This window comes from Mandrillus leucophaeus, unplaced genomic scaffold (genome assembly GCF_000951045.1).
Source record: "Mandrillus leucophaeus isolate KB7577 unplaced genomic scaffold, Mleu.le_1.0 Scaffold523, whole genome shotgun sequence".
In the NCBI taxonomy this organism is placed as follows: domain Eukaryota; kingdom Metazoa; phylum Chordata; class Mammalia; order Primates; family Cercopithecidae; genus Mandrillus; species Mandrillus leucophaeus.
In genome coordinates this window covers 1,314,814-1,329,149 of record NW_012105620.1, presented here as the reverse complement: position 1 = coordinate 1,329,149, position 14,336 = coordinate 1,314,814, and the positions used below count along the sequence as shown (strand labels likewise).

At 39.1% G+C, this 14,336-nt stretch overlaps 1 protein-coding gene across 1 annotated transcript in view; it reads right to left on the bottom strand.

Annotated features, from left to right (window-relative positions):
- Window positions 1-5,548: 5,548 nt before the first annotated feature.
- Window positions 5,549-14,336, bottom strand: part of ANXA5 (annexin A5) — a 29,942-nt gene continuing 21,154 nt past the window's right edge. The window contains exons 9-13 of the mRNA XM_011996775.1: window positions 10,258-10,351; window positions 9,155-9,250; window positions 7,509-7,567; window positions 7,160-7,282; window positions 5,549-6,080 (exon numbers count right to left, since the gene is read on the bottom strand). Of these exons, the coding sequence (XP_011852165.1) occupies window positions 6,021-6,080; window positions 7,160-7,282; window positions 7,509-7,567; window positions 9,155-9,250; window positions 10,258-10,351 (432 nt within the window). The 3' untranslated portion in view covers window positions 5,549-6,020. The remainder of the gene's footprint in view (window positions 6,081-7,159; window positions 7,283-7,508; window positions 7,568-9,154; window positions 9,251-10,257; window positions 10,352-14,336) is intronic.

Below are 14,336 nucleotides of genomic sequence, written 5' to 3'. Positions count from 1 at the left end.
AACTATAGTATTGGTTTGGGTTTTTTCCCCTTTAAAAATGTAATATCTTAATTTAAAAATACTTTATTGCTAAAAAATGCTAACAATCATCTGAGCCTTCAGCAAGTCAGTCTTTTTGCTAGTGGAGGATCTTGCCTCGACGTGAATGGCTGCTGCTTAATCAGGACAGAGGTTGCTAAAAGTTGGGATACTGCAGCAATTTCTTAAAATAAGACAAAAATGAAGTTTGCTGCATTGATTCTTTTTAACAAAAGATTTCTCTGAAGCAGACTTTTTTTTTCTAAGAGACAAGCTCTTGCTCTGTCACCCAGGCTGGAGGGCAGCAGCATGATCATAGCTTACTGTAGCCTCAAACTCTTAGGCCTCAGCCTCCCATGTAGCTGGAACTACAGGCATGCACCACCACACTAAGCTCATTATTTTTTCATTTCTTTTTTGAGAGACAGGATCTCCCTATGCTGCCTGGGCTGGTCTTGAACTCCTGGCCTCAAGCAGTCCTCCTGCCTCAGCCTCCTAAGTAGCTAAGCATAAGCCACAGTGTCTAGTAGTAGAGCTTCTTTCAAAATTGGAGTCAATCTTCTCAAACCCTATGGCTGCTTTATCAACTAAGTTTATGGAACATTCTAAATCCTTTGTTGTCATTTCAACAATGTTCACAGCATCTTCACCAGGAATAGTTTCCATCTTAAGAAACCAATTTCTTTGCTCATCCACAAGAAGCAACTCTTTGTCCATTCAAGTTTTATCATGACATTGCAGCAATTCAGTCACATCTTCAGGCTTCACTTCTACTTCTACTTCTCTTGCCATTTCCACCATGTTTGCAATTACTCTGTTCACTGAAGTCCTAAGCCCCTGAAAGTCATCCATGAGGTTTAGAATGAATTTCTTCCAAACTCCTGGTAATGCTGATATTTTTACCTCTGTTCATGAATCATGAATATTCTTAATGGCTGTATTAATCTGTTCCCACACTGCTATAAAGAAATGCCGGCCGGGCGCGGTGGCTCAAGCCTGTAATCCCAGCACTTTGGGAGGCCGAGACAGGCGGATCACGAGGTCAGGAGATCGAGACCATCCTGGCTAACACGGTGAAACTCCGTCTCCACTAAAAAATACAAAAAACTAGCCAGGTGAGGTGGCAGGCGCCTGTAGTCCCAGCTACTTGGGAGGCTGAGGCAGGAGAATGGCGTAAACCCGGGAGGCGGAGCTTGCAGTGAGCTGAGATCCGGCCACTGCACTCCAGCCTGGCACTCCAGCCCGGGCGACAGAGCGAGACTCTGTCTCAAAAAAAAAAAAAAAAAAAAAAGAAATGCCTAAGACTGGGTTTATGAAGAAAAGAAATTTAATTGACTCCGCAGTTCTACAGGCTGTACATTAAGCATGGCTGGGAGGCCTCAGGAAACTTACAATCATGGCAGAAGGTGAAGGCGAAGCAAGTACATCTTACCATGGTGGAGGAGGAGGAAGACAGAGTGACAGGGGAGGTGCTACACACTTGCAAACAACCAGATCTTGTGAGAACTCTATTATGAGACAACACTAGGGGGATGGTGCTAAACCATTAGAAACCACCCCCGTGATCCAGTTACTTCACACCACTCAGCACTCGGGATCACAATTCAACATGAGATTTGGGTGGGAATACAAAGCCAAACCATATCAATGGCATCTAAAATGGTGAATCTTTTCCAGAATGTTTTCTATTTACTTTGACCAGATCCGTGAAAAGAATCACTATCTATGACAGTTATGCCCTTACAAAATACATTTTTTAATAAGACTTAAAAGTTGAAATTACTCCTTGATCTATGGGGTGCAGAATATATGTTGTGTTAGCAGGCATGAAAACAACATTCAGCTCCTTGTAAAGCTCCAACATTCACTCCTTAAGTGACAAGGTGTATTGTCAATGTACAGTAATATTTTGAAAAGGATTTTTTTTTTCTGAGCAGTAGGTCTCAAAAGTGAGCTTAAAATATTCAGCAAACCATGCTATAAACAGATGTGCTATCATCCAGGCATTGTTGTACCATTTACAGAATGCAGGCAGAGTAGATTTAGCATGATTTTTAAGGGCCCTAGGATCCAGGGAATGGTAAATGAGCATTGGCTTCAGCTTAACATCACCAGCTGCATTGGCCCTTGAAGAGTCAGCCTGTTCTTTGAAGCTGAAGCCAGGCATTGATGTCTCCTCTCTAGCTATAAATCTTATCTTCTAATAGAAAGCTGTTTGTTTACATTAAAAATCTGTGGTTTACTGTAGCCTCCTTTATCAATTATCTTAGCTAGGTCATCTGGAGAACTAGCTGCAGCTTCTACATCAGCACTTGCTGCTTCAATTTGCACTTTTCTACTATAGAGATGGCTTCTTTCCTTAAACCTCATGAACCAAAACTGCTCACTTCCAACTTTTCTCCTGCAGCTTCCTCACCTCTCAGCCTTCATAGAATTGAAAATTAGGATCTTGCTCTGGATTAGGCTTTGATTTAAGGGAATGTTGTGGCTGGTTTGATCTTCTAACCAGACCACTCAAACTTTCTCTATGTCAGCAATACAGCTATTTCACTGTCTTAACCATTCATGTGTTCAATGGAGTAGCATTTTTAATTTTCTTCCAGAAAGAAAATTAAAATTTACATTTATTCACAATTTGGCTGTTTGGCACCAGTAGCCTAGCTTTCAGTCTGCCTTGGCTTTTGACATGCCTTCCTCACTAAGCTGAATCATTTCTAACTTTTGATTTAAAGTAAGAGATGTGTGAGTCTCCTCCTTTCATTTGAACACTCAGAGGCCATTGCAGAGTTATTAATTGACCTAATTTCAATATTGTTTTCTCTCAGGGAATAGAAAGGATCAGAGAGAGAGAGAGAGAGAGGGGAACAGCCAGTCAGTGGAGCAGTCAGAACTCACATATTTATCAGTGAAGCCCACTGTCTTAAATGGGCATGGTTCATAGCACCTTCATTATGATAGTAACACTGAAGATCACTGAACACAGACCACCATTAGATACATAATAATGAAAATTTAAAATATTGCAAGGATTACCAAAATGTGACAAACAGATAAAGAGTGAGCACATGCTATTGGAAAAATGGTGCTGATACACTGACTCTATGCAGGGTTGCCACAAACTTACAATTTGTTTTAAAGAAAGCTTTTTTTAATTACTTGCAAAGTGCAATAAAACAAGGTGTGGCAGCATGTACTAAGGAGATTAGATCTTTGTTGTATGAACTGCCAATGTTTTCCCCAGTTTTTCATTTGTCCTTTAAATTTTCTTGGTGCTGATTTTCCCTCCCTCCCTCCCTTCCTCCCTTCCTTCCTCCCTTCCTTCCTTCCTTCCTTCCCTTTCCTCCTTCCCTCCTTCCAGGCTCACTGCAACCTTGTGCTCCTGTGCTCAAACCATTCTCTCACCTCAGCCTCCCAAGTAGCTGGGACCAGAGGCGTGTGTTACATCCAGCTAATTTTTTGTTTGGTTTTTTAAAAAATAAAAATGGTGTTTTGCCATGTTGTCCATGCTGGTCTCAAACTCCTGTGCTCAAGCAATCCACCCACCTTGGCCTCCCAAAGTGCTGGAATTACAGGCATGAGCCACTATGCCTGGCCTTCCTTCCTTCTTCATGTAGTTTTTGATTTTTAGGAAATCAAAAATAATTATCTTTTTTCTTATAGCTTCTGGATTTGGGGTGAAAGGCCTCCCACTTCAAGATCATTACGGCAGACATGGAACTGCACCACTCAGATCCCCTTTCAAGAAAAGACTCATTTCCAAGCTGTGAAAAATGTGGGTTGCTGACAGCCTCCAATTCTTAATCTCCTTCAAGTTTTGCCTCAGCTTTCCAGCCAACACAAGCCCTTCTCCAGAAGACACTTAGCCAATAATTGAGTAAGTTGGTGGCACAGGGCCCAAGCACTTCTGTCTCACACAGGGCTTTTGCAAGAAATCTTTGCCTCACAGTTCCACCATACTGGCAGAGATTTGGTCAGGTCTGCAGTGTAGTCAGATGACACCCCTTGCCCAATCCTGCCTCTTGCCTGTTCCATTCAATAAACCTGTTGCATCCCTAACTCCATCTCAGCATCTGCTTCCCAGAGAATCTAAATGGCACAGGTATGATGAAATCCCTCCATGCTTCTTCCTCATATAAGTTTTAAATCTGTTTCATTTTGAGAGTTACCTGATATATGAGGTACAGAACCAGCCTTATATTTTCCTAGATGGCTCCCCAACTGTCTTCACACCATTTGTTAGAAAAAGAATGCTATCTTCACCCAGCAAATTAAGGCCTACCTTTAACATATACTAAATTTCCAAATGATTTGTTTCCATATCTGAACTTGCTGTTTTGTCTGTCTGTTCATGCCACAGTATTACTGTTTCAGCTATTTGGGATATATAGTCTAATTTGTGTAAAGAATAGTGCTCCCTCACTACTCTCTTAAGTTTTACTAACAATCCTTCCTTTTTTGCATGATGTTTAGAATCAGCTTATCTAATTCCACAAAAACTTGTCTCCTAATAAACTCACAGAAAGAGCTGGGAAGAAGGTCACTAAGTAGATAAATATAGCAAATGTTTTTTGTGGGTTTTTTTTACTATGTTATTAATAAATTTTCAGATCCAGACCTACAGAAAATATAGCAAATGTTAAAGCTCACTGGTGGATTTCTCTTAAAGTGTGACTAACAAATAATTCAGGGCATAGTTAAAGCCAGTGGCCTATTTTCAGTAACAAAACAGAGCTCTTTGAAACATATCATCTTCTATATGAAAAGTATAAGCAACTGATTCTCAACTTGCCTCTGCATCAAAATTGCCTATGAGGCCTCTCAAAAAAAAAAAAAAAATCCAATGTCATGTGTATACATACACGGTTTTTAAGATTCCCCTGGTTATTCTGATGAGCATCAATACTTGTGAAAAGAATATTATCACTATTTTAAAGTTTTCAAAGGAAGATTAGTTCATTTTATTTTAAAAATCTTATTAATGGCAATTACTTTGCTTTAAAAAAAAAATGCATCCAGAAGGGCATAAGTACAAAAAGAAAAATGACACCAACCGAATAGCAGTTTGAAAACAGGAAACTGAAAGGTAAATATTAGAAGAGATTGATAAACTGCTTCTTTCTAGAAGAAATTATTGTCTTTTTTATTTATCTCAAAGAAAGTGACAGACGGTAAATGGGAGGGAAGTTCACGACAGGAAAGAGGAAAGAGAAAGGTAGTACTCTGAATTTTTGCATTAACTTTTATAATTAGCTTTTCTACTAAGCAAGTAGCACCACAAGCATTGCTTTAATAGATGCGTAAATAAACATGGTGCAAATAAACCAGAGATCCCTTCAATCTTTCCTATATTTAGGAAAAATCATATACTATGAAGGAAATTCAGTCCATGGTGTTGCATTTCTTATTGCCCAAAAGACCAACTGTAAATTCAGTTCTCAACTAACACCACTGTCAATTATTAGCTTAAAAAGAGATATCATTGTTAAATAGATAAATTTAACAATAAATCTAAACACGCATGTACACATAATTCAGGGGGACAGAAATGTTTATTTTTCATTAATCTTTTGAATACAATCACCATAATTTTACAGGTTTAGTTTAGCTGCAAACTTGGACTAATAACATTTCCAAGAGTTCACAATTTCATGGCTAAGCTTCTGATTAAGGTATCATGGTTACAAATGTAATATAAATGAAGTTTTTAAAAAAGGCTAAAAGCAATCTGGCCTCTTAAAGAAAAATATATAAGTGGAAAATGGCCAGGCATTAAACTTAGTAACATAAGTATACTTAAGTACTAGAGCAGTCAAAGAGATCTCCACCAGAGATCAGAAGGAAGCACCACTATTTTCTTCTATGATGCGTATGTGTTGGTCGTGAGCATGCTAGTATGAATAAGGCAATGTGTCAAGCCCTGGCATACAAATGCAGCTAGAGGTGCTGAAGGAAGGCAGTGGGGCGGCAGAGGCACACAGCAGGGAGCTCTTCCCCGTGACACATTAGTCTTCTCCTCCACAGAGCAGCAGAAGAGCTTTCTTATAGTCCCCAGATGTATCTCCCTGAAACCAAATGTATTGCATTAACCTCCATGACTCACAGAAGCCACAGAAAATTTTAAAACTAACAAATAACTGGCAACAAATTTTATTTATAAGATTCTTCTCCCAAGTGGGTAATCTCTGTGACTTTTGCATCAGGAATGTTAGGCAAGGAGTTTCCTACCAATGTAACCTCAGACACTCAGCATTCTCTCTGGTAACACAAAGAACAGGGAAACTTAACAACTATAGTTAAATCAAGCCTTCTAAACAGAATAGTCTCTATCACTTAGTATGTATCAGCTAACACGGGCAGTGCTAGGGCTGCAGGGCTGTCATGGCTCTCCCTCCGAGACAGAAGGGCAGGACACGCTTTGCATCTGCTTGTCTCACACGCAGACACGCATGATAAATTAATGTTTCAAGCTAAAGGTGCATGGGTAAACTCTCTAGTGTCCTTTGGGCCAGCCACACCACACACATGCTAAACTAAAAGCTTCTGCTCAATTGAAATCTTGCTTTGTACACGGTCCACATCAACCTTTATCAGAAGAAAAAAAAAAAGTCAAAAGACCTTAAGCTAAATGTAATTATAGGCCACAGAGCACCTTGTTTTAAAAAGAACAAAAATGATACTAATACCTAGGGGCTCCTTACTTACTCCCAATATGACCTGGTTGGCTCTTTCCTGAATTAGAAACCAGCATCAGAGATAAGGTGATAAAAGACGATAAAGAAAGGAAAAGCTGATATGAAATAAAAGAAGGACTAATAAGGACAGCTGGAACTGGTAAAAGACAGAAAGAACACATTATTATCATAGGCAAGAGGTTTGGTTTGTTGAGTCATCTGTCACCACTACTAAATAATGCTTCTAAGTTCACCAAGAGCCTCAGCCACATCAACACCCATGCTTTCACTTAGGAGCCATCATCTCTACTTCAGGAAACATTATGCTACGCTTTTTAACTCATTGCTCTAATCATGCCACTAAAATTTTAAACTTAACACAAGAATCAGGTTCTCCCATTCTTGTCTTTCATGCAACATACCGGTCTGCTTTGGATTACCAAACATAATTTAAAGAAAGGTTCTATTACCTTAATCATGGAATAAAGAGAGGTGGCAAAATTCTTCCTAAACTCCTTCCTGATGTTAAGCAGATCAATCTCACTCCTGGATACCATGACTCTGATGAGGGTATGATCATCTGTCCCAGCTCCCTTTAAAAAAATAGAAAGAGAGAGGCACAATGCTTAAAAACTTCAAACATAGGATCAAACGCTCCCAGGTGCAGGTGAATCAATAAGGTATAACAATTTAGTAGAACTGGGTAGAATGTTATAAGAAGAGAAAAATTCCCAAGGTCTATCATCTAAAACATAAGCAAAAATGAAGAATAATAATTACAGAAATGTATTAGATAGAAAGTTCATGGTATCCACTTACCTTCATAGCATAATAGAGGGTCTCTGCAAGGTAGGCAGGGATACTTCGAATAGATTTCACTAAGAAAATAAACAGTACAATGGTCAAATGCTATTCTGATATGAAAAGGATTAAGTAATTAAAAATCAAGTGCTGCTTCCTGCATTTATAGCTCTACTTGTATAAAAACACAAAAGTACCAGAGGCTAAAGAGCTGTAAGCTTATCTAACGTCCTCACTCACCAAATATTTTCTTAGACACTGGCTTGGGTTTTCCTTGGAGTTCTGAGGTCTGCATAGAAAGGCATGGAGAATAAGGGCACACGTTTTTTCTATGCCCCTTTGTTCTGTGAGGACTTTCTGGATACTGCAGTTTGGGCAGCCTGGATTCTTATAATACCACATATTTTTCACCACCAATAAATTATACAAACCCCTTGGAAGTTTTCATTCCAAGATATTCAAGCAAGTAATATAAGATTACTACGCTATCTAATTTTTTAAAACTCTTGTGCGATCTTCCTATACTCTCTACATATTCTTTTTCTTTTTCTTTTTTTTTTTTTTCTTTTTGAGACAGAGTCTGGCTCTGTCGCCCAGACTGGAGTACAGTGGTGCGATCTCGGCTCACTGCAAGCTCCGCCTCCAGGTTCACGCTATTCTCCTGCCTCAGCCTCTCGAGTAGCTGGAACTACAGGCTCCCACCACTATGCCCGACTAATTTTTTGTATTTTTAGTAGAGACGGGGTTTCACCGTGTTAGCTAGGATGGTCTCGATCTCCTGACCTCATGATCCACCCGCCTCGGCCTCCCAAAGTACTGGGATTACAGGCGTGAGCCACCATGCCCGGCAATTTGTATGTGGATTCTAATTATGAAGGACCTGTCTAAAAGTTTTCTAGTAAAAGTTCATTAACTGCATACTCAAGTGAAAGGCTACTTTTAGAGCTGGTTCATGCACATCTTTAAAAGCTTATTCTCCTGAAGACAAAGAGCACCAAAGTGTGAGCTCAATGCCAAATACTCGGAAAAAACAGCAGACAGAGGCTCACTGCAGACCCATATGAAAAAAGGACTAGAGGAGACTCACAAATTAGATTCACCCTAGTTTTGGAGAGTATATAATGCTGCAATTAACTGCACAGATTCAGTTCTCCAATTTTTCCAGATTTTTCTGAATATTTAATTAAAATAAAACTAAATTATTTAATTTGAAAACAACCATCATCACATCTTCTATTACATCAAAGATATTCTTCTTTTCTAAACCAGATGACAATTTCTTAATCTGCCTCAAAGCTGAGAGGACAATATTCAAAAGAATTCTAAAATTCCACAGGTATCAGAAATAATGTTTACAACCCTCTGAGATAATGTCCACGACGTTTCAGGTTCTGCAAGAAATAATATTTTTAATGCAGCTTCAAAACGATTTTTAAACAATTATCTTTGTATTTCCATAGGATTTAGATGAACTAACCAGACAATCCTGTATTTCTAACATCAAAATAAATTTCCGAATTGGAAATTTATGAGTTTGCTTCCCCTAAATATCATCTCAAACTCTTCCTTTCACACCTAGGTGGTTATTTTCAGATGCAGCCTCAATCGAATAAAATACTCTAGCTCTTATCACCAAAAATATGAATACATTGTAAATCACCTACCGACAGCAAGGAGTAGTTGCTCCAAATTGCCAGAAGTCTCCCGGTCAATGGTTTCCTCAATTTGAAATCCTGATATAGTCATGTACTTGTCAAACACTAGAAAAAATAAAAATGATTTCCTAATCACATAAGGATCACTCTTTCCAGAAAGAAGATACCTACTCTGATTAGGTAGTGTCCTACTGAATACTAATCTCCCATTCTTCCTTGCTGACAGAACCTTGTGCTCAGAGCCTCAATGTGCCAAGCCCTAAGCAATGGATTGCAGCTGTACTTTGTTCACTGATTTCCCAGTCCCCTTACTAGTTACAGCCAATGAGACTTAAAGGTAAATCCACTAGAGGGGATGCTGAGAAATCTCCTCACTTATAAAAAGTGATACACAGATATGACTGGTTTACCCTTTCCTTTCCTTCCTGCTGTGAAATGGTTAAGTTTGGAGCTAGAGCAGACATCTTGTGATAATGAAGAAATGAATACGAGAAAGAAAACCAAAACACTAGGGATAATGGAACAAAAAAAAAAAAAAAAAAAAAGTCTGTTAGTGCCACCAGGCCTTGCAGTTGGAATCTGAGTTTGGGCTGCTAGAACATGACCAAAAAAAAAAAAAAAAAAAAAAACACAGAAAGATCTGAAAGATCTCAGGTCCCGCCAAATCAACCATGGAATCCCACCTCTGGAAAAAAAGCCTGATTTTTCAAGCCACTGTTAGGGTTCTCTGTCACTTACACTAAATTCATTCCCAACTGATACCACAAGTTCTGATGACTATCCAGAGATGAGGTCATGGGTACCAATCTCTAGAAGGAAATATGTGTAGTGAGCCACTACCCAGTGATGTGTGACTATGGGAAGAACAATCTAGAGATCTGACCTCCCTTGCCATCCTCTAGTAGTGAAGGGTGGACTAAGGAGCTCTAGTTTGTAAAAGCTACAACAGCAGCAAAGACAATGTGAGGTTTCTCCATGTCACCAAAAGGAAGAAATACAAAAACTGATTCATTCACTAAGTGCCTGCTATGAGGAAGTATTCTGTCACACCGGCTCATGCACTTTCCAAATTTACCAATGTAACTGCCCTATACAGATTTTTTTTCACTCACCCTTTCTCAAATGGGACACACTTCGTGTTCCAAAGATGGTAATAAACTTTTCTTCATCTGTTCCCCATTTAAGTTCTCCAGCCTGAAATAAAGCCTGCAAAAATTTCAAACTCAATTAATAAATTGTTCCTCCATCTCATTTCCAGGTTCTTAATCACACTTGTTTTTTACTCCCTGAATTTTAACTCACTTGATTCATCATATTGTATTAATAGTTTTCATTTCTAATGTTTCCTATGCTGAAAATCAGCTGAGTTTGGAGCAACTTTGGAGCTTGCCACTGAACTGTGCCACAGAAGATTCATGGGTACAAGCAACAGAGCACAGCAATGGTGCAAGGTTACATGTTCCCAAAATGTCTGCCATAACCTCCGATCTTTCAGAAGCAACAATATGGGTCAGGAGAAAGTTATGATTACCTCACTGTTGATACATCCATTTACAGACTGGGAAAGGATTTAACTGGAAGCTACGTCGTCTGCCTTTTCTGTTTTGCTTGTTCAATAGCACTTGATTAAGAGTACACTTCATATTTTATCTTTACAACTGAGATTTAACCAAGGCTAGTATAAAATGTTTTCATATTTCCAAAGATCACAATAAATTTTTAAAAGGTTGTGGGTATAGCACAGTGCCTGGCCTATAGAAGCACTCAATAAATAGTGGTTGAATAGTTTGAATGCCCATACTTCCCTTTCGACATGGAAAAAAAATATATGCTTTCTTGTGTTCATATAACTGCCTAAAAAAATAAGCTTATATACAAACAGCAACATTTACTCTGAATTCACTTATTGAGATGTGAATAATTTATGAAAATCCAAAGAATCAATCTTTACAATGACTGTACTATCTTTTTATTCATTTCAAACTAAGTATACATATTAAAGTAAGATGAATGCAATTTGCTGAGGCTGCTACTTGCAGTTGGCCTTACGCCCACAAGCAGCAATCCAAATAAAGACAGGAAGTGATAATAACAGGTTTGATATAGAAGGTTTGATCATGGTATGTTTAAAAATGTAGATTATGGTGGTAAAGATCTACTTTTTATTATATTTCTGGAGAATAAGAAAAAAAATGAGACTCACATATCTTTATGCTCAATTTTAAAATTAATTATTTTAATGATAAAAATGAATAATACCAATTCTGGCCATGTGAACATGCTCTTCAAACCTGAAAAGATACTAACTCTGAAAGTCATGTATGTATCTACACTTTAGAACCATATCATGATGACATAGACCTTTCTTAAAATAACTTTTAAAATCTAATTACAAAAACAACACAGGTTCATTGAGAAATTTTGTAAAACTAAGAAAAAACAAAAATAAGAAAATAGAAGTTACAGGCTAGGTATGGTGGCTCACGCCTGTAATCCCAGCACTTTGGGATGCTGAGGTGGGTGGATCGCTTGAGCCCAGGAGTTCGAGACCAGCCTGGGCATGGCAAAACCCTGTCTATACTAAAAATACAAAAATTATCTGGGCACGGTGGTGGATGCCTGTAATCCCAGCTACCCGGGAGGTTGAGGCAGGAGAATTGCTTCAACCCGGGAGGCTGAGGCAGGAGAATCGCTTGAACCCAGGAGGCAGAGGTTGCAGTGAGCCTAGATCATGGCACTGCACTGCAGCCTGGGCGACAAGAGCAAGAAGGAAAGGAAAGGGGAAGGGGGGGAGGGGAGGGGAGGGGAAGGCAGGGAAGGGGGAAGGGGAAAGAGGAAAGGGGAAAGGGAAAGGAAAGAAAAGTCGCATTAATATCAACATCCTGAGGGTGCTAGTTACTACTTCTGGTATGTTTCCACATGTAGATAAAATATACAAATATATTAACACCTAAATGGGTGACGGACTCATCTTGTACAGTATCACAGACATTGATGCACATATTTCTTATCAACTGTTTTAAATGTCTAGAAATTTTCTCTAGTAGGTACAGGAGTTAAGCCTGTTATATGGGAATAATTGGTGAGATGTCAGTTATTTTTACCATAATCTTTTAATTTTATTAGGAGAATTATGTTTGGGATCAGTATCTATTGTGAAACTATTATTAAGTAATCATATGCAATAATGATGGCTTCTTCATGTAAAACAATGCTATTCAACAGTTGTGTTTTAGTGTAAGTATCCTTTCTTCTAAATAAGGATGCCCAATATTCATGGATCCGTCTGGATGAGGGACCCTTATACCCCTTCCCTAAGCTTTATGGTACAGCCTAAGTACAGTTTGATGAGCCCTGGTTCAGTGCAAAGAATGAGGTTTTGGAGTCAAAACAGATATGGTCTATCTGCGAGATTTCAGATGAACTACTTAATCTCCTCTTCAGCCTCAGTGTATACAGTCATTAATGGAAATTATATAACTTACATAATGCATTGGACAGGGTCTGGTAATCGGTAGCAAGTGCCCAGTAAACTGATTACTTCTCCTTCTCCCTCTTTCCTCTAAGAGTTCAACTCTCCCTCCAGAGAAAGCATAAAACAAGGATTTATCGGGGAAGAAGGTAAAATCTGTTTTAATGTATTAAAAATATTAAATCAGTTTAACACATTAAAAATGTTAAAAAGTGGATTATCTACAAAATGTTCGGTTCCCAAGTGAATGACTCCATGGCTTATCAAACCTCTCAAATAACTGAAATCCTCTTAGTGCCAGGTATCAGTAGAGACAAAAATGCAAACGCTTATAAAAGGGCCCTTTAGCCGTCTCAGCTTACTCTCAAGAAACCTCAAATTCTCACTAGTGATAACAGCCCGGCTGCCCTTGCTATGAGGTACAAGTTGGTGTGTTCCTTTTTATAATGCTGAAAGATTGTTTTCAACAGGTTTATTAATTAATAATAATACATTTTAAAGAATCAAAAACTAATAGCCAGCATAACATGTTCTGTGTTACTCCTGGTCACTGGAAGGCTAAGAAAAGCTTGGATTCCATTCAAGGGATATTTTAAAGTAACTCCATAAAGCAGTTTTCACATGTACAGTCTCACATGTACTCTCAGGGTTCTGAATGGTTATAACCACTGCATGACAGGTAAGTGTCACCTATACAGCCTCAGTAATCAAAGGACCAAGGATGCAGGCATTACCTGAGAGCATGTTCAATATCCAGACTCCCAGCCCCTGCCCAGACCCACAGAATCAGAATCTGTGTTCAAAATCCAGACTCCCAGCCCCTGCCCAGACCCACAGAATCAGAATCTGCAATTAAAGGTCCCCAGGTGCTCCGCATGCCCACGAAAGTTTGAACAGCAGTGCTATCCAGTAAGTGCTCCAAGGAGAGAAATCAATGAAAACAAGGTTAAAACGTAGTTTTCCCCTCAGGAGCCTCACGCTGCAGCAATGCTCTCATTACACCATCGACTATCTGGGAAATCTGCCCTCTGCTTGCTAATGCAGGCCTCACTGCAGACATCTGAGAGGACTAGAGTTGGTTTCCTACACTGTGACCCGAAAAGCTCCCAGAACTCCTATTCTACTCTTGACAGTAGGAATGACAGAAACAGCACTATCTTCTAGCAAAGCCACAAACAATGCTTAGAAAGCAGTACGATCACCACCTCAGTACCAAAGCCCCTAACAGGAGTACAACTCTGTAGGGTTTCTCCAGCCCTCTCCGCGAAAGAAGGTGGAGTTAAGCTAGATCTGTGCTTGAAGTTGATATTTAATAAGCCCTTTAATGATAGAGAAAATCAGAGAAGGCACTAATATTCAAGAACACTGAATATCTCGTAGTGAAATATTCTTATAGTGAAATATTAATATTCAAGAACACTGACTATCTTCTAGGGAAAGAGAAAGAGCTTTGGAGTCAGACAGGCCTCGTTAGGAATTCCAACTCCACTGCTATTCAGTGGAAGCCATGGGCTTGTTTCTTTATCCATAAAAGGGAAACTGCCCCTCTCTGGTAGAGTTATGTGCTCATTCATTCATCAGTTATTTACTGAGCACCTACTCTGTGCCAGAAGCTGAGGACACAATTGAACTGACAGCTCAGGGTGCCCAGGAAGGCAGTCAAGTAAATAGGTGGCTTCCAGAGAAGGTGGAAAGAACTGTGACAGGAAGCCTGGTGGG